This window comes from Echinops telfairi, unplaced genomic scaffold (genome assembly GCF_000313985.2).
Source record: "Echinops telfairi isolate 266 unplaced genomic scaffold, ASM31398v2 ScPeMD7_7427;HRSCAF=8465, whole genome shotgun sequence".
Taxonomy (NCBI): Eukaryota; Metazoa; Chordata; class Mammalia; order Afrosoricida; family Tenrecidae; genus Echinops; species Echinops telfairi.
Window position 1 is genome coordinate 5,307,934 of NW_022111327.1, and position 18,588 is coordinate 5,326,521.

Below are 18,588 nucleotides of genomic sequence, written 5' to 3' on the forward strand. Positions count from 1 at the left end.
GGAGGGAGGGGAAAAATGAGGACCTAATGTCGGGGGTTTAAGTGGAGAGAAAATGTTTTCAGAATGATGTACAAATGTGCTTTACACAATTGATGTGTGTATGGATTGAGATAACAGTTGTATGAGCCCCTAATAAAATGTTTAAATAAAAAAAAAAGCAATAGTTAAAAAAAAAAAGAGTTGTTCCCAAGAGCTTGGACAAATTACATTGGCAAATCACATTACAGGGATGCATTATGAATATGTTTTACATTTTAAAAGTATTATATATATATTTACATATATATAATTTTTTAATGATAAAGGTGCATAACCTCATTGTGAAAATTTCAAACAGAATAAATGAAATGTGAAAACTTTCCTAATGGTATTCATCATTTGGTATGTGTCCGTTCAGCTATTTTTCTAGTACTTGTCTTATAAGGTTGGATCATGGAATTCAGTTGACCTGAAAGTCAGGATCCTGCTTTTGGTTTCAGATTTAATAATTTCTCCCCCTTCTTTCTTTTCCTTATAGGCTTGCTATGGATGTTCTTCGGGGTCAAAATGTGACTGTAGCAGTATAAAGGGCCAAAAGGTGAGATCTAGGATGAGACTGCACACATAAGAAAACCATTCAAATTCATTTATGAATAACTATTTTATATAGTTCTTTTGCTTTTCCTTGTAAGTTAATAATATGAATTCTACTGTTCTGCTTCTTTTAGACAGTTGTAAGATTTAAATGGGCTATTTTAGGGATCAGCAAATATTCTCTGTAAAAGGCCATGCAGTGAGTATTTTAGACTTTTTTGTCCATGTAAGGTCTCCATCACATATTCTTCACTTCTTTTTTTTAACAGATGTATAAAAATATGTTTCCAAAAAAAACATTCTAAGTTATTTGGCTATATAAAAATAGGCCTGTGGCTGCATTTGGCTTAGGAAATGTAATTTACCAACTCCTGGTAGATCTTGTTGAAGTCACTGACTTAATAGGCAAAAACAGGGGGAAGATTAAGCATTTATGAAGTTACTACTCTGCTGGATCCCATTGTAGACACTTTCATGTATTTCATCTACTCCATCACAGCTCAGGTATTGATGAATCTCTGTTTTCCTGACACCTTTTCCACAACGTCTGCTATTGTACAGCCAACTCTGTTGCCATCGAATTGATTCTGATTCATAGTGTCTGTACGAGTACAGAGTCACACAGCCTCACTGGCTTTCCAAGAGTGTAAATCTTTACAGATGCGGACTGTGGCATCTTGCTCCTGAGGAAGTGGGGCCGTAACACTGACCTACTGATGGGTGCCCATGCACTTAGCTACCAGGGCTTTATCTCCTATGATAAAGATATAATGACAAAGTAGGTGATGCTAAATAATATAAACAATACTAATTGACACTGAACTGAGAAATTAAAATGGGGTTGTGATTTTTGACCTAATGAAAGTTTTACTAGGAGAAAAGGAATCAGATTATAGTCTATGCTCGTTGGGCCTCAATAAATGCTTTTGAATAATTGAATGAATGTTACTGATGGCATTCTTTCATTTGTATTTCATTTAGCGATATGGAAGGTCCCCAAACATATTAAGGAGAATTTTTTAAAGTCCCAGAGTAAAGAAATCTACTCATTTATATTTATATTTGTTTTGCAATGCTATATTTCTAAGCCCCATTTGACCTTCCTTAATACATTCATTAACGTTAACTGAATAGCATTACAGGATACCTATACAGGTGATGTTAAATTGAGGGGAACAGGGTTTAAGGATTTTTAAAAATTTCTATTGTTGCTGTTGTTGAGAATATCCCTAGCAAAACATACCATTTCACCACTTTCTACATGTTCAATTCAGTGACACTGATTATATGCTTTGAGTTGCATGACCATTTTCATCTCCTCTTCTGAGTTGTTTCTCCTCTATTAACATGAACTCATACACCCTAAGCTTTCCATCTAATCTTTCTGACTTGAAGCTTTCACTTTGATCCTAAATATGTTCTTAAAAGAGTATAATGCTCAAGGCACACTTTTTTTCTTTTACTACTTAAGCTAAACTATTGTTTGGCTTTTAAAAGACTTCAGGGCATATCTTTGTTTAAGGTTTAAAGATTGTGCCAGAGCAGTAGTTTCTGGAGTGAGGGGAATAGATTTGTAGTGAAGGCACTTTCTGTACTGGTAAAAATACCAAGAATGATTAAATTGTGATAATGACTGAATTACTTTTATCAGACTAATACACTTCCTTTAAATAACAGCTAAGTATTCTGATTCAAAATAATAGCTATTTGAAACTCTAAGACAGTGAACAAAGTAGGCAGGAAGTGGAGAGTATTTGCTTCTTGCAAAATGGAATTAGACTTGGTAAAGTTGCATTTATATGACTTTTCTCCAAGGTGCACCTCAACAAAGGATGGCTAGAATGGAGGCAAAAAACCAAACTCCTTTTGGCCTAAAACCTCAGATGAAAGATTTAAGGATGCCATAATGACCTAGAAGTGAGGGAGAACCCAATTACATGCACATAATTTCCATCCATATCCTTCATTGAATTTATCTACAGGTGAGATAATCCATGCACTCCAGCAAAATGAAACCAATGGAAAACTGAAATAAGTTAGCATAGACTTAGTTTCTGTCTATTGATGGGATGAACAGAGTTTTGAGTTTGAGTTCAGGTTAGTTGACTATTTGCAAAAAGCCAAAATTGATACCCTTCATGGGAAGATAATAGAATCTGGAACCTCTGCAAGTCATCCACAGTATCCAGTATATAATAAAAACTTATTAGATGTGAAAAGTAACAAGTAAAAGTGACTGACTTATAGTTAAAAAAATATCAATACATGAAAAACACTTTTGAAGTAACATTGATTGTGTTAGTCTGGGTAGAGTAGAGAAACAATTTCATAGACACTCATATATATAAGAAAGAGATTTATATACAAGAACAATTTAATATTAAAAAAATGTGCCAGCCCAGTCCAGATCAAGTCCATAGGTCCAATATTAGCCCATTTGTCCTATACCAATCTATAAAGTCCTCTTCAGACTCACAAAATGCATGCAATGATTCCGAATGCAGGACGATCACAGTCCAGTGGGTAGAAAGTCTTTGGCTACAGTGATGTTGTAAGCATCTCAGTGCTGGCAAGGGTCTCTACATGGCTTCTCTGGCTCCAGAAGTCTGGTTGCATCAGGGTGGGTCCATGTGGCTTCTCCAGCTCCCAGGGTGTAGAGCTATGTGTCTTGTCAGTAGAGCATCTCCAAGGGAGTGAGCGGAGAGAGAGAGTCTCTCTTGACTCCAAGGAGGAAATACAGGAATTCCCAAAATTCTCATGCCCACACAGAGGCCTCATTTGCTGTGATCTGATTGACAGACTGGACTCCACCCCTTCTCTCTTAATCCTTTCAAGTCCCAAATTGACACCAGATTATGTAACTATCACACTGATGTTGGACTTTACAGACAAAATTTAAAGCAGATACTATAAATATATTAGACGGTTTAAAGAATCATTTGCTCATACTAAGCAAACTGATAAGCAAATCACAACAAAGCTATAGAAAGTATTTAAAATGGAAAATATAGACTTAGAAAGCTAGATTTTAGTAATAAACAACTCCTTCAATGCATTGAACAGCAGAAAGGAGACAACAGAAGGTTAAGAAAGTTTAAAGGTAATTCAAAAGACATTATCTAGTCTGAATAATCAAACCCTAACTCACTATCATTAAGCTGATTCTGACCTAGTATAGGGCTTCATGGGCTACAAATGTTTATGAGAGTATATAGGCTCAACTTTATCCAGCATTTTGCCTAGTGGGTTCAGCCCACTGTACTGGTGATTAGTGGTCCAACGAATGCATACACACACACACACACACACACACACATATATACATATATAAAGCAATGAATTATGTGGCATATAACTAGATGGAGGTCTGGAAAGTCCAACTCAATAGGACCTAACAACAACAGCACTATATATGACTGATATAGCACAAGAGATGTAATGTAAATGAAGCTCTACTATTGCAATGTTCTTAGCTTTTACATTATACAGGTCAAGGTTAATATTATGTAGACTACAATGAGTTATGCATATATATTGTATTCTTGTAACTTACCACTAAAACATTTATGTAAAGTGGCATAGCAATAAAGTCAATTAAGAAATGTGAATGTAACAGTGGGAATATTTAATCCAAACGAAAGCAGAAAAGGCCATTAAAATTCAAAACCAAACTCCTTCAGAAATGAGAAACAGAGGGATAAAATAGAGAAAAGAAAAACACAGAAGAAAGCAAAAATTTTAACTTAAATTCCTTAACACTTTCCAATAATATAAATAATATAAAAACTCAAATGAAAAAGGCAGAGGGAGAAAGGGGGAACAGATGACAAAGTCTACATATGCCCTCCTCCCTGGGGGACGGACAGCGGAGAAGTGGGTGAGGGAGACGTTGGATGGGGTAAGATATGATAAAATAATAATAATTTATAAATTATCAAGGGTTCAGGGGGAGCGGGGAGTGGGGAGGGAGGGGAGAAAATGAGCCGACACCAAGGGCTCGGGTGGAAAGCGGGTGTTGTGAGAATGATGAAGTCAACATATGTACTAATGTGCTGGACACAAATGATGTATGTATGGATTGTGATGAGTTGTACGAGACCCTAATAAAATGATTATTTAATAAAATAAATACATGAAGCCAAAAGTGACAAAATTTAAGTCGACACATCTATATAGTAAAAAGAAAGAAAGAAAAAAAATCTATATAGTTGTAGCTCTTAACACTCCTCCCTCAGTCACTGATAGAATAATTAGGGACAAAAACTTAGTAAAGGCATACAAGATGTTTTTCAAGACCACATGGAATTTTAACCAATATAGACCATAGAGTGAGCCATAATATGAGATGCAGTAAATATCAAAAGACTGAAAAGGCTAGTGTGTATTTGGTGACCTCAATAAGAAAACTAGAAAATCAATTACGTGCAAATTAGAAAACATCCTTCTAAATAACTTTGTCTAATAGACAAAGGAAGAAACCAAACGGAAAATTAGAAAAATACTTCAAATCATGTCACGATGAAAATACATTTCAGAAATTATTGTATGGAGCTAAATCAGGGCTTAGTGAGAAATTCATGAATTTTGAATGCCTGTGATAGAAAATAAGAAGAGTTTAAGATTTCTGACCTAACTTTTCTCACTTCAGAAACTAAAAAAGAACAATAGAGTAAATACAAGTAAGAGAAAGAAAGGGTGTAGATAAAATAGAAATGTGTGCACTGGAAAATTTACATAGCCAAAAATTGGTATATTGAAATTATTAATAAAAGTAATAGGTATATAGCAAAAATTATAACAAAGAGAGAATATACAAAAAAATATCAAGAATGAGCCTACTGATATAAAAATTATGGACAAGGGAATATTATAAAGCAATCTATTAACAACACATTTGAAACATAAACTGAGTTAGATAAATTCCTTGAGAAACCTATATTACCAAAAGTACAATAAATAAATACAAAAATAAAGTTAACAGACTTACATCCAATTTAAGAGATTGGAATTTAAACTCTTCCCACAAAAAATCCAAAGCCTAAATGGTTTACTAGTAAATTCTGTGAAAGAGATAATATCAATTCTGTGTACCTTTATTTTTTCAGAAAATATAGGTATATGGAATACATTTCAACTAATTTTCTGAAGTGAGGATTGCCCTGATACCAAAATCAAAGTCATTGCACAGAAGAAAATACTAGAGTAAAATATTAACATAAATTCTTAATAAAATTTAGTAAGTTGGATCCCACAATATATCAAGTGGATAAAATGTTATGACCTAGTGAGGTTTATCCTACAAATGCATCAATGGTTTAATATTAAAAACATATGACATTTAAAAAATATTAAAAGACTGGAAATATAGCTTAACAAGCATCAATAAACCTAATATGATCAATATAATCATATTAATAGATTCAGAAGAAGAAGAATTTAACAAAATTCAACATCAATTTTTTTCAACATCAATTCGTATTTAAAAATAAGTGAATTAGGAATAGGAAGGATTTTCTCAACCTGAAAAGGGGCCATCTACCACAAATCCATAGTTAAAATAATATTTGGTGCAAAAAGCTAAACTGTTTCCTTTTATGGTCAGCAGCAAGTCATTGATATCTGGGCTTACCACTGATATTCAATATTTCCAGTGTAGTAAGACAAGTAAAATGATTTAGATTGTAAAGGAAATATATGTGGGTTTTTAAAAGTTTTTTTGTTTTTGTTATTTCAAAGACATGAGTGTTTTGTTAGGCTGGTTGGGGTTCTCTAGAAAAGCAAAATCAATGGCTCACACAGTTGTAGAAGTTGATAAGTCTAGTCTGTGAGGTCAGATGTTAAACTGGAGGCTTTTCCTGACTCACACACCTGCTGGGGCTAATGAACCAGGAAGCAGGAAAATCACAGACTAGTAGAGGCATTGATGGATGAATACAAAGTCCATAGGGCAGACTGAAGAACGGAATGATCCAAGGCTGGTAGGCAATATGGTAGGCCACTGATAAATATGAGTTGGCAGACATTATGATAGGCTGTTGGCACAAATCTAAAGAAACAGAAGTTGATGAGACAGATGCAAGTTCCAGACCAGCCAAAAGCTTTCTCACAGTCTGCTAAATTAAGAGTAGACCACAGCCCCGAGGACACTTTCTTTCAATTGCATTAGGGAAATTACCTGGCTTAAACATCTTGCAACTCCCATCATGGAGTCGATACACTGTTGAGTCACATCATGGGGAATTGCCAGGTTCTGCTTAACCAATACAACTATTATTCAAACTTATGCACCAACCAGAAATTGAAGAATTCTACCAACACCTTCAGTCAGAAATTGATGAAACATGCAATCAAGATGTATTGATAATTACTGGCGAATGGTATGCAAAAGTTGGAAACAAAGAGGAAGGAACAGTTATTAGAAAATCTGCCCTTGGTGATAGATACAAATCTGGAGATTAAATGGCAGAATTTTGCAAGACCAACAACTTCTTCAAGGCAAATGCCTTTTTTCAAAAGCACAAAAAACCATGTGAAGTCTCCAGATGGAAAACACAAAAATCAAATTGACTACATCTGTGGCTAGAGAAAAACTGGGCTTCGTATTCCCAGAAACAGGGGGTCACTATGAGTCAACATTCATTCGATGGCAGTGAGTGGCAAGAGACGATGGAGAAGCTCAATATCAGCAGCTAAAGTCAGATCACAGGCAGACTCTGGAAGATACCGTCAATTGATAATATGTAAGTTTAGGTTGAAACTGAGGAAAATAAAAATAAGTCCATGAGCGCCAATATGTCAACTTGAATCTATCCCACCTGAATTTTGAGAACAACTCAAGAACAAATGTGATGTATTGAACACAAATTACAAAAGACCTGATGAGCTGTGGGAGGGCATAATACATGTAAAAAGCAAAATGCCATTAAAAAGATAAGAAAGAAAAAAAATCAAAGTGGATGTCAGAAGAGACTCTGAAACTTGCTTAAAATCATAGAGTAGCTAAGGCAAAAAGAAGAAATGATACATAGCTAAGGCAAAAAGAAGCAATGATAAAGTCAAAGAGTCTAACAGAAAATTTCAAAGGGCAGTTCAAGAAGACAAAGTAAAATATTATAATTGTGAAAAGATCTAGAGTTAGAAAACCAAAAAGGAAGAATATTCTCAGCATATCTTAAACTGAAGCAACTGAAGAAAAAATTCAAACCTTGAGTTTCAATATTGAAAGATTCTGTGGACAAAATATTGAAAAATGTAGAAATTATCAAAATAAGATGGAAAGAAGACATAGTTAATGTATCAAAAAAGAACCAGTCAACATTCACCCGTTTCAAGAAGTAGCATATGATCAAGAATCAATGGGACTGTCACCATCCTAGAGCAGCTCCCTTGATATGTTTGAATGATTGAACTATTCAATTCCATGATATGTAAATTATGTGCCAATAAAACTGTTAAAAAAAACTTCAAAAAAGAAAAAAATCAATGGTACTGAAGAAGTCTAAGAGGCACTGAAGGCATTAGCCAAAAATAAAGCTCCAGGACTTGATGGGATACCAATACCAACAAGCTGGTGAAGCACTCACTCATTTATGCCAAGGAATTTGGAAGGCAGCTACTTGGCCTACTGACTGGAAGAGATCCAAATTTGTACCCATTCCAAAAGAGGTGACCCAATATAATGCACACATTATAAAACAATGTCTCTGATATCATGTACAAATAAGATTTTGTTGAAGATCATTCTACAACATTGCAACAGTACATTGACAGGGAGCTACTAGCGGTTCAGGCCAGATTCAGAAGACATGGAACAAGGGGTATCATTGCTGACAAAAGATGAATGTTGGCTGAAAGCCGAGAATACCAGAAAGATGTTTACTTATGTTTTATTGACTTTTCAAGGCATTTGAATTTGTGGATCATAACAAACTATGGATAGCCCTGAGAGGAATGAGAATTCCAGAACACTTCATTGTGCTTATTTGGAACTTCAACAAGGATCAAGAGGCTGTTGTGCTAACATAAGAAGGAAATAGTGCATGGTTTAAAATTGGGAAAAGTGTGTGTCAGGTTGATTCCTCTCACCATCCTTATTGAGCCCTTATGCTGAGCAAATAATCAGAAAAGCTACATTAAATGAAGAATGTAGTATCAGGATTGGAGGAAGGCTTATCAACAATCTACAATATTCAGGTGCACAACATGTTGAAGGTGAGGAGGACTTAAAGCACTTGCTGATAAAGATCAAAACTGCAACTTGCAGTATGAATATCAACTCAATGTAAAGAAGATAAAAATCCTTACAAATGGACTGTCGTCATAAATGGAGAAAAGATCGACATCATCGAGGATTTCATAATCAATGTTCATGGAAGCTGCAATCGAGAGATCAAACAATGTATTATATTGGGTAAGTCTGCTGCACAAGACCTCTTTAAAGTGTTAAATGCCAGGATGTTACTTTGAAGACTAAAGTGTGCCTCACCCAAGCCAGTGTATTTTCAATTGCCTTATATGCATGTGAAATTTGCATATTGAATCAGGAAGACTGAAGAAGAAGAGATGCATTTGAATTGTGGGGCTGGCAAAGAATACTGACTGTACCATGGACTGCCGAAAGAACAAACAAATCTGTCTTGGAAGAAGTACAGCCAGAATGCTCCTTGGAGAGTCAACCAGGGTGCAGTAAAGCATCGATGAAACACACAATATTCCTCTGGTTCCTTGAGTCTTCCTCACCCCCCACTATCATGAACCCAGTACTGCTTCACAATTCAGATGGAATCCAGGACAGGAATGGGACTAGTGATACCAGAAGGGTAAGGATAAGGTGGAGAGAGGAAGGAGAAAGGGGGAACTGATCTCAATGATCAACACATAACCATACACCCTTCTCCAGTGGCAAGAACAACAGAAAACCTGGGGGAAGGGAGACAGTGGTCAGTGTAAGATATGAAAATAATAATAATTTATAATATACCTAGGGCATCTGAGGGGGGGAGAGAAAATGAGGAGCTGATACCAAGGGCTCGATAGAAAGTAAATGTCTACAAATGAATTAAGGCAACATATGTACAAACATGCCTGATGCAATCAATGTATGGATTTTAGCAAGAGTTGTAAGAATCCCCAATAAAATGATCTTTAAAAAAAAAAGAATGCTCCTTGGAGGTAAGAATGTCAAGACATTGTCAGGAGATAATAGTTTGGAGAAGGCCATCATGCTTGTTAAAGTAGAGGGGTAGTGAAAAAAAGGAATGTCCGTGATTAGATGGATTGACACAATGGCTGCAACAATGGCTTCAAATATGGGATGATATCGGGCTGGGTGGTGTTTGGTTGTGGTGTACATAGGGTTGCTATGAGTCAGAACTGATTCGGTGGCACCTAACAACAATAAGGGAATGCAAATTATAACCATAGGGAGAGAGCACTAAAAAATGTATTCAAATGTCTAACTAGGTTTTTTTTTAATGACCATGCCACGGACTGAGGAGGATGTAAAACACCTGAAACTGTCAAACCCTGCTAGTGTTAATTTAAAATAGTGCAACCACATATGGAAAAACATTGATAGGTTCTTTAAAAAGCCTAACGTACACTTAACCACATCCTTTTTAATTGCTAGACATTTACTCTTGATAAATGAAAGTATATGTCCATACAAAGATTTATAATAATCATACCAGCTTTATTTGTAATAATCAGGAACTAGAAACACCCCATCTGTCCATTATCAGGTAAATAAGTCAGCAAATTATATATAATATATTGAAATACTACTCAGCAATACAAAGAAATAAATTCTTGATACATGACGTGTCTGAATCTCAAAATAAATAATGCTTAGTTAAAAGTTAGACAAAAAGTTAACAATTGGAATAACAGTCCACAAGGACAATGTGAATAGCAACTGATGTCTTAAAAGCTCATTTGCCTTTTTCTAAGGCACAACTTTTGGCCTCTCTCCATCTGGAGTACATGAGAGTGAAGAAAATCAAAGATGCATGGAAACAATTAGTCCAAAGGACCATTAACTACTTGAGCCTCGGCCTCAAAGACCCTGAGACCAGAATTCGATGTTGTATAGCTTCCACTAATTGGGATCACAACAAGAAGTCTTGGATAGAGTTGGAGAAAAATATGAAACAAATTTTAGAATAATGAAGACAAGGTTTGCTGTTCTGGTAGTGAAGAGTGAAATCCCCAAGACTATGGCCTAACCCTTAGTCACTCTTTAAGCTCAGAACTTATCTCATTCCCTGGGCTCAACTTGTAGCCAAACAATAGACTGATCTATAAGACAAACAAATGTAGCTATCTTTTCCAACAATGGAAATGTATTGGAACTAGTTTAGTTTATTTCGTCACTTGCTTTGTTTCTGCTTGCCACTCAACATCAGACTTCCACTGCCAGTTCTTCCATATTAATCCCCCTCTAGATACCTGGAATCTTTTATTTTCCTCTCCTGCCATTTCCTTAAAAATAATTGGCTTTAGCTTAATACTAAGTTCTCATAATCCTATGACAAATTAATACGACAATAAATTGTTATATGTCTAAATTTTACTTCATCTGTAATGCACGTTTCACTTTCACAAGAAAGCAAAATATTCCAATACCATGTATAATCATGTAAATTCAGGGTGATTTCTCTCCCTGCCCCCCTTCCGTCTTGCGTGGTAGTGGATGCATGATAGTGGATACTCTGAATATTGTAATATCAGTCTTTATAAAATTAATTCAATTTTGTCTAGGTAGTCTTTGGATCTTTTCAAGATTCCATTCTTGAAAATTCATAAATGGCCATACATTTCATTGTTCACTTCCAGGGAGACAGAGGATTTCCAGGATTGGAAGGTCATCCGGGTTTGCCAGGATTTCCAGGTCCAGAAGGACCTCCAGGGCTTCGGGGACAAAAGGTATGTACCAACTGGAGGAATTAAATCATCTTAAATATGAAAACAGGTGTCAAACAAGTAAATCAGAGTTACTAAGGTATAGCCAGAAACTCCTATGCAAATGAAGCAATAACATGGTCATGACCCTAAATACACTTGTTGACTTTTAAAATGGAATACTACTGCCATATTAAAATGTTTTGGACTGTTGTATGGGATTATTGGGGGCCATAACGACAATAGCAAAAGTTTTGTTTAAAGTAAGAAATGGGAAGATATAATAGTGACTGAGAGAAATTTTGTTTTTTCTTGTTTTCTAACAATTCTTTTGACTCTGCTCCTCTCTAGATGACTTAGATAGGTTTATCAAGTGACATGTGAAAGAGCTAGTTCTGTTCACTTTCCTGGGAAGGAGAACTGGTTTTAAACCCTTTATTTTCTAATTTTATCTTTCCAGGTAATGGCAGTATACCATTTCCTTCCTGTATTAAGGAAGTCAAATTGTTGCTCACCAGGCCATTCTCACAATAAAGGAGACAAAGTGACTTAAATGCATGAGTACTATTTTAACAAGTTTTTAATACCACTGCCTGTATCTTAAGGGGATTGAGGCTGAATCCCATGGATGTGGCAGTCCATCAAAGTAGGTTTTTTTGAATTGAAGACCTGAAGTGGGCTGTGTTCAATTTCCTGATTAGAACTTAGGCACTGAAGAAACCAGGAAAATCTTCAGCAACTACAAAGATGGGACCTTCAACTGAATGCCCCGTGCCTATTGGTGTTCCATTTTAGTGTACATGGGGTCTCTATGAGTTGGAATTTACTCCATGGCATGTAACAACAATTTTTAAAAATGCGGTTGTATACAGTTTAACTCTATAAGACAGTCGTCTTTTGTTGTGATCTCATTTCAATATCCATACTACTTTGTAAACTTCTAGGATTCTGAATTCGAAGCATTTTCTACTTCTAGCTCCTGTGTGCCTTCAGTTGCCCAATATAGCTTAATTTATACGTTATATAGTAGCATAGTAGTTACAAGTTGGGCTGCGATCCACAAGTTCAGGAGTTCAAAACCATCAGCTGCTCCAAGGGATAAAGACTCGGCTTTCTTCTCCCATAAAGTGTTACAGTCTCAGAAACTAAAGAGACAGTTCTACCCAGCCTTATAGGGTTACTATGAGTCTACATGAAAGCAATGGCAGGAAACTTGGAGGGTATTATTTTATGTGAATAGATCCTTTTGAAAGTATATATATATTGACATATAGACTAAGTTAACAATTGTGTAGGCTTAATCTCTAATTTGTACACCCATATATAAATATGTATGTGTATATATTTCCAAGATTCTTTATTAAAAATTAAAATTTTAATTTAATTAATTTTGTAGTCAATATACTCACATCATAAAAAAATTAATTAACATAAGAAAGTATATAATGAAAAACCTTTCTTTACCACCCTTCTTTATTAACTACTGAATTTTACACCGGTTGTTGTTAGGTGACATCGAGTTGGTTGCATCTCATAGCAGTCCTGTGTGCAATAGAATGAAACACTGCCTGGTCCTGCACCATCCTCACAACTGTTCTGTTTGAGCTCATTGTTGCAAACGCCGTGCCAATCCATTTCATGGAGGGTTTTTCTCTTTTTCTCTGACCTTCCACTTTATCAAACATAATTTCCTCCAGGGACTAGTCCCTTCTGATACCAAGTCCAAAATATATGCGACATAATTTCACCATCATCACATCTAAGAGCATTCTGCCTGTGCTTTCTCCAAAATAGATTTGTTTGTTCTTCTGGAAGTCCATGGTATGTTCAATATTTCAAATACATCTATTTTTCTCTTGTTTTCCTCATTCATTGTCCAGCTTGTATGTATATGAGGCTATTGAAAACACTATGTCTACCTTAGCGCTCAGAGTGACATCTTTACTTTTTAATAATTAAAGAGGTCATTTGTAGCAGATTTGCCAGTCCACACTGTTGTTTAATTTTTTGATGGCTGCTTCCATGAGCATAGGCTGGATCCAGAAACAATGAAATCATTGGAAAGGTCAGCTTTTTCTCTGTTCGCCATAAGGTTAGTTATTGTTCTAATGTTGAGATTTTTGTTCATAGTAGCCACCCACATATGTTAGCTTCTTCTAAATACATCCAATAATTTTTGTGGATATGTTTGTAGTTAACAAATATATTTATTCATATACACACATGCACATTCTTACTCTACTTTTAAATAAGATAGTAGTAAATTCAACACATTGTTTGACTTTATTGTTTCACTTAATATGTTAGATATTTCCTAAATCAGAATATATAGAGCATCTTTTAATAGTTATATAATAATCTATTGTGTGTATAGGCTTAATATGATCATTTAAATAGTTTTGAGATTTTTACTACTATAGTGATACTAAAATATGTGACTTTAAACAGATATTCTTTCATCCATAAAATATTATTTCTGCAAATAAATTACTAAAGTGGTATAGCTGCATTGGAGGACACATGTATGTATGTGTCTTTATAGATGTGGCCAAATTGCTCTCTCTTCCTCCCCCAACCCCCTGTGTTGAATGATTTATTGTAGGACCACAAATTACAATATATCTTATAGCCTCACCAACACTGTCTATTATGGAACTTTGGAATTTTACCAAAGAAAGATGATCTCTAAATGTGCTTTTAATTTGTGTTTCTTTTATTCTAAGTGAGATTGAGCATCTTTTCATATATCTATATATCTTTTGTGTTTTTTTGTGAATGAGTTATATGATTGGCCTATTATTCCACTGGATTATTGATATTCTCATATGTCAGTGAGCTATTTCTATATCTGGGAGATTAGCCTTTTGTTTGTCCTGTGAGTCGCAAATGTTTTTCCTCAGTTTCATTTGTCATTGTGTGTGTTCATGTATGTGTCTGTGTGTTTTTTAAACATCTTGTTCTTTCTGATTTTTCACCTTGAGTAAGAAAAGCCGTCCCTACTATAATTTATTTTAAAATTGTCATTTGCCATTTATCTTGGTGCGTGATTTTGAGCATCCCAAGTGTTTTAAACTTCTCTTCTTATGAATCGTGTGCATTCCTCATTAAGCTCATTCCTATCTGTTTTTGTTGCTATTTTATATTGGATGTTTTCTTCCATCATGTCTTCTCACTGGGGGTGATTGTTGTTATATAAGAAAGCTATTAGTTTCTTTGTATTAATTGTACACATAGGTGTCACACTGAATTACCTTGTCACTCTGTGTTGGTTAGTGCTACCAGTCTAATATGAAGGCATCCTGTTGCCTTTAGTGGGAATGCACAAAAAGATTCCTTTAAATAGCAGATTTTCTAGTTATCTTAAATTAGAACTTGATTTTATTTACTTTCACTTTCTCAGTAATGCATCAATTGTGGAAATAGCAGTTTATTAAACTTCTTTTAAAAGCAGGATATGGTAGGCTGAAAAAGTGACCCCCAAAATGTACACCTCCAAATCCCCAGAATGCGTGATTCTGTTAGGTTACAAAACAAAGTCAAATTAAGATGGTAGATGAAATGAAATCAGCTGACTTTAAAATACAGTGATTATACTGGGTTATGCAAGTAGGCCCTGCGTAATCACATAAAAACACAAAAACCTAACTTAATTCCAACTAGTCAATTCTGACTCATAGCAACTCGCAACCCCGTAGGGCATAGTAGAACCTCTTAGAGTTTCAAAGACGTTAAATCTTTATAGGAGCAGGCAACTTCATTTTTCTTCCTTGGAGTGGCCGATGGGATTGAACCACCAACTTTGTGATTAATGACACAGTGCTTAACCCATTGTGTACTGCCATCATTTCTGAGACTGTAAACTTTAATGGTGGCAGTTTCTCATCTTTCCTCCAAGGAAAGGCTGATGGGTTTGAAGCATGACTCTTGAGGTTAGCACCTCAATGTTTACCCCACATTGCCAACAAAACTCCTTGATCTACTATATATTCCACTGAAACCCCTGTTCTTTAGAGCAGAGTTAGTCTTTATTCCATTATTTTAAATTAAAAATTTTCAAATCTGTTTAAGGCAATATCTAAATTCTAAGCCATGCAACTGTTACTAGAAATAGGTAAACAAATTAAAACACAGTGGGCAACCTTATTTATGTGAGGCCCATTGTATACACTAGAATGGAACATTTATGGGTCATTCCTCTGCCAGGAAGAAGTGCTGTTTACAACAAAGGGCCGGATGAGAACACCAAACATAAGAACAGCACATATTAGGGTTTGGAGATGATGTTCTTGTTTTGTTCATACTGGAATGATTGTGGGAATATCTGTACCTCTACTTTTATCTTTGATTTATTAAAGTTTACAACATTTTAAGTTTCACATGTTATAATTGAATAGTAGTTATTTGAAGACTCTTTTTGTAAAGAACATGAACTAAACAAGTTGTGTTTTTCAGGGTGATGATGGAATTCCAGGCCCGCCGGGACCAAAAGGAATCAGAGTAAGTGGTGTATATAATATTTTGCTGGTTGAAAGATAATATATAAATGAAATGTAACAACTGGAAAATACCAATGTTGAAATGGAGGAAGAAAGTGCAGTCTTTTAGACCAGAGGATGTACACTGGTACAGATAGGAACTGAAAATACAGGGAATCCAGGGCAGATGAGCCCTACAGGACCAGTGGTGTGAGTGGCGAAACAGGGAGGGTAAAGGGAGAGTGAGTAGGAAAGAGGGAACCGATTACAAGGAACTGTGTGTGACCTCCTCCCTGGGGGACAGACAACCGAAAAGTGGATGAAGGGAGACGTCGGACAGGGCAAGATATGACAAAATACCCATTTATAAACTATCAAGGGCTCATGAGGGAAGGGGGAGCGGGAGGGAGGGGAAAAATGAGGACCTAATGTCGGGGGTTTAAGTGGAGAGAAAATGTTTTGAGAAACGATGTACAAATGCGCTCTACACAATTGATGTGTGTATGGATTGGGATAACAGTTGTATGAGCCCCTAATAAAATGTTAAAAAAACACACAAAAGCTCTGGAGTTTTCTCACTTTGAAGTCAAAAAGTGTCCAATTTATATTTCCTTAATATTTACAAATTAAAAATTCCAAATTAAAAAAAAGTTAAATTTAAAAGTTGGTTCGTGGCTATAATTAGCCCCTCTTCAGGATTTTGATGTTTGTTAGTTGCCTATCAAATTAACTGCAACTCACAGAACCTTCCTCACAATCACTGCTCTGTTTCAGTCTTGTTGCAGCTACTGCATGAGCCATTCTGTGGAGGACCTTTCTCTTCTCCACCGACCCTCCACTGCACCAAAAGTCTTTAGCCAAAGCTCTAGGAAGGAAAACAAGGCCCAGGAAAAGCTTCAACAGAGAGCCTTTTTCACCATGACAATGCTCCTGCTCATTCCTCTCAACAAACAAGGGACATTTTCTGAGTTATAATCAGGCATCCAACTCAAAGTCCTGAGTTGGCTCCTCCTGACTTATTTTTGTTTCCTAATTTATATTTATATATATTCTTTTCTTCACCCATTAGTGGCCCTGGTGCCGTAATAGTTGTGAGTTATGCAGTGATCCACATGGGTGATATTTCAAAACCACCAGCAACTCTGTGGGAGAAAGACTGGTCTTTCTACTTCAGTAAACAGTTACAGTCTCAGAAACCCATGGGGGTGGGGGGCGCAGTGAGTTAACATTGACTGGATGGCAGTGAGTTTGGTCTTGGTTTTCTTCACCCTCTACCATCGAGTCAATTCCAGTTCATAATGGCCTGATAAGGAGAGGGTAGAACTGCCCCTTTGAGTTTTCTAGACTTTAAATTTTTCTAGGAGTAAACAGCTTTATATTTCTCCCATGGCGTGACTAGTGGGTTCAAGACACTGAACTCATGGTTAGCAGCTCTGGGTGTAACACATTGTGCCACCAGTAGTCCTCAACTTGTTTGAATTACGGTGCCGTCAGAGAATACTGAAAGTATCTTGGACTGCCAAGAGAACAAACAAATTTATCTTGGAAGAAGTACAGTTAGAATGCTCCTTAGAAGTAAGGCTGGTGAGACTTCCTCTCACGTATTTTGGACCTGTTGTCAGTAGAGACAAATCCCTAGAGAAGGACATCAGACTTGGTAAAGTATAGGGGCAGGGAAAAAGAAGAAAACCCTCGACAAGATTGATCAACACAGTGGCTACAACAATAGGCTCACACATGACAACAAATATGAAGAGGACACAGGACCAGGCAGTATCTGTCGTAGTAGAGTTGCTATGCGTCAGAACTGACTTGACAGCACCTGACAACAATAATGAGATTTTTTCAGTTAATATTATAAAAAGGACCCATTTTCATGGTTAAATTTCCAGGACCCTAAAGTTATAAACTAAATGGCTGCTATCATCACGTATAAGAATGTCTTGAACTTTTTCCTTATGTTTTCATTCCATTTCTCAGAATTTTTGAAGTTCCTACATATTTCTTTTTTATGCAAGATATATATATCAATATACTCTTAATAATCTTTCTAATTATCATAACTTATCTCCAAATAGCCATAAAACTCACTGCCATCAAGTCTATTCCAATTCATAGCCACCGTATAGGACAGAGTAAAACTGCCTCTTTAGGGATAAATCTTTATAGGAGTAGCAAAGCTCATCTTTCTTTTGCCGAGCAGCTGATGTTTTCAAACTGCAGACATGGCAGTTAGAAGCTGTGTTAGTCTGGGTAAACTAGGGAAACAAATTCACAGAAGCTCAAATGTATATAAGAGAGAGTTTTATATAAAGGACAAGTGTACATTAAGAAAGCATCCCAACCCAGTGCTGTCCAAGCCCATTAGTCCAACATTAGCCCATATGTCCGACAATGAGCTACAAAGTCCTCTTCCATCACACAAAACACACTCTATGACACCCACTGCAGGAGAAAAGCTGAATCAGTGAACGTGTAAGCATCTCAGCACTGGCAGAGGTCTCCACAAGGTTTCTCCAGCACCCAGGGCTGCAGCAGGGTAAATCCATGTGGCTTCTCCTCAGGGATGTCTCACAGGAAGTGAGCCTTGCCACCTGAAGCAGGGAACTGGCTAAATTAGCAGCTGTACCCTGGTCTGACC

At 36.1% G+C, this 18,588-nt stretch overlaps 1 protein-coding gene across 3 annotated transcripts in view; it reads left to right on the forward strand.

Moving 5' to 3' along the window:
* Nucleotides 1-18,588, forward strand: part of COL4A5 (collagen type IV alpha 5 chain) — a 276,485-nt gene that overhangs the window by 104,692 nt on the left and 153,205 nt on the right. For all 3 annotated transcript variants that reach the window (XM_004710041.3, XM_045298536.1, XM_004710040.3), the window contains exons 2-4: nucleotides 518-577; nucleotides 11,407-11,496; nucleotides 15,925-15,969. In XM_004710041.3, the coding sequence (XP_004710098.1) occupies nucleotides 518-577; nucleotides 11,407-11,496; nucleotides 15,925-15,969 (195 nt within the window). The remainder of the gene's footprint in view (nucleotides 1-517; nucleotides 578-11,406; nucleotides 11,497-15,924; nucleotides 15,970-18,588) is intronic.